General features: G+C 45.0%; 1 protein-coding gene across 1 annotated transcript in view; it reads right to left on the bottom strand.

Annotated features, from left to right (window-relative positions):
- magixb (MAGI family member, X-linked b) overlaps positions 1–2,500 on the bottom strand; it is a gene marked incomplete at its 5' end in the record, with an annotated part of 59,241 nt that overhangs the window by 27,944 nt on the left and 28,797 nt on the right. The window contains 2 exons of the mRNA XM_083639280.1: positions 685–862; positions 2,183–2,302. Coding sequence (XP_083495406.1) covers positions 685–862; positions 2,183–2,302 — 298 coding nt within the window. The remainder of the gene's footprint in view (positions 1–684; positions 863–2,182; positions 2,303–2,500) is intronic.

Here is a 2,500-nt window from a genome sequence, read left to right as displayed (position 1 = left end):
CAATAAAAGGGAGTTTTTGCCTGACGACTATAATGGCCACATGCTGGCTCTTCCGGTGCGAGGAGAACAAAATAATTTGATTCGAATACGCTCTGCCACCGTCATGTCACGTGACTGCCTGCTCTCTCTCTCGCTCTCTCACACCTTGCATTCTGGGTAGTTTTCGGCCACGCCTCCCTCCCTGCCTGCATGCCTGGCCCCATCTGCTTACCTCCATGCCCGCTTGCTGCCCTGAGGCATCCTGACCTTCCTCTGGAGGTGATCCAGCGATCGATGCGGCCACCGCCACACAGAGAGTCTGGAGCATACTAATCGCGCTTAATGATTGATTAATGTGGGTATCAGAGACTGTAGCTATAGATAAGGGGACAATGCGGTATTTAGCTGCTGGCTAATGCTTAGGGTTTAACGGATAGGTTTCCTACTATCAATACACCCTGGCGTCCTGAGCTATAAAAAGAAACCCAATGATACAGCAGTACTCATCAATTGACGATACTACATAATCGTCCCATATGCATCGATTCCATTGAACAGTTCTTACAATATCGGGCAGGATTACTCGCTTATTATTATTATTGTCATACGACTCGGTATAACTTTGCTGTTTATTTACATTTACATCAGGGCACGTTAGCCACGCCATGTCGTGTGTGTTATATCTAGAGCGGGTTTTAGGGACACTTGCCTGACAGGCCGGAGTCTTCCTCGCTGTTGTCGCCCTCCTCTGCAGTCTTCTCCAGGTTGCTGAGTGATTTGCTGCGTGTGCGGTAGCTCCTGAGCAGGTTGCGGTGCTCCTGGTAGCTGATGGGGGGGCTCTCTGGGCTGATGTGAACGGGCCGGGGCGTGCCGTAGTAGTTCCCTGACAGAGAGAGAGAGAGAGAGAGAGATGTGGGGGGGAGATCAGATCGGCGAGGCAAGATGTTCCTCACCTTGAACCGTGTGGATTGCGAATGAGACGAGTACGCCGCACCGTAAAACTACACTGAGTGAATTGTACTGTATGGATTGTTGGCATTGCTGTTGCAATGCAAATGTAATCCATTTGGCATGAATCGAAAATGTGCTCGATAACAGTACACGATCTCCATAAACATATGTTGCAGACATCACATTCTGATATGAGTTCATGAGGTCGGCTTGTACCTAAAGGAGAGCATTTCTGATGGGTGCTTTTGGCACAATGCATACAGCACATCTACGAATATGTGCATTTACTAGATATCCCCTGAGATCAGTAAAATGCAGTTTATACTTTCCATATTCTCAATTATATCCATTTGCCCTCGGAGCTAAAGAGGAAATCCAATTACTTCCACTTCTCCGTTTTCTTCATGGGGATCAGGGTTGAGGGGAAACATTCGATTACTGAACCCAACAACAAGGTCGCCAGCCGTCATCCTGTTCCTGCAGGCTGCTGCATACATGATGCTGCCGATTCCTCTGATTGCTTCGCTGTAGCAAGATGTCTGTCAATGTCACATGTAAAAGGCAAGGTGAGGATGACATTTATTGTTCCTATGAAACTCTTATGAATTATGGATGGTAATCTAACGAGCCAATCAGAGGCAGCGGTCTAACTCTTATGGGGGGGGGGGAGGAGTCTGGAGGGTAGATGAGAGCTGAGCCACACCTGATGACATTAATATGCATAAAGAGATGCCATTCCGACTGATTGCCTTCCCATCATTAACGTGTGATCCTAATTAATCAAAACAAAAAACGGTCAATAATGTTGTCAACTAGTAGGGCACACTGATGAGAAATGTTGTGTGATTTGAAGCATGATGCACAGGGTTGAGATTTGATAAGATGCAAGTATACATTATGAAAAAGGGGTCTCTTTAACGTAAAATAATCGATTGTGCAGAAATCACCTTGTAATTGACACGATACCCTAATTAGCTAAATTTCAAAGTAAATTCTATGATATTATCATGCTATTATTCAAAGAAATCTATTATTTCACCGCTGTTAGATTATATCAATATTTGCAAGTATTTAGATAAAGAGCAATTAGCCATCACGAAATCAAGAAAAATCAAGAAAAAAGAGTGCATAGTGTAGTTACAATTATCTTAGGAATCATCTAGAGAAAACTTTGCCTAGATGACAAACCAGCGTGCCATTTCATCAGGTCAAACTAAGACGGTGGAACAGTTCATTTCACTGGGTTCCTCACCTTTGAACTTTCCGCTCTCAAGCAGCGCTCCTGACTCCTCCAAGGAGAAGAACTCCTCTATGGTGACAAAGTTGTAGTCGACCCCTGAGAGTTCCCCGTCCCGGGGCTGTCTGGTAGTACCTGGGGAGCGAGACAACAGAACCATCACGTCATCATCATACATCTAACTGTCTGAGCATGAGGCCAGAAATACCTCTCTAGCCCTAGCGTAGATGATATGACAGTCAATCAAAGCCATATCTTCTCATCTGGGCATGTGATTATCACGAGTCAGTGTCTTCCAGTTAAGTGCAGTATTGAAACAAAATGTTTCGTTAA

This window comes from Poromitra crassiceps (genome assembly GCF_964638095.1).
Source record: "Poromitra crassiceps genome assembly, chromosome: 6".
NCBI lineage: Eukaryota > Metazoa > Chordata > Actinopteri > Beryciformes > Melamphaidae > Poromitra > Poromitra crassiceps.
Note: the sequence above shows the minus strand (reverse complement) of the source record. Positions and strands in the feature narration are given on the sequence as shown.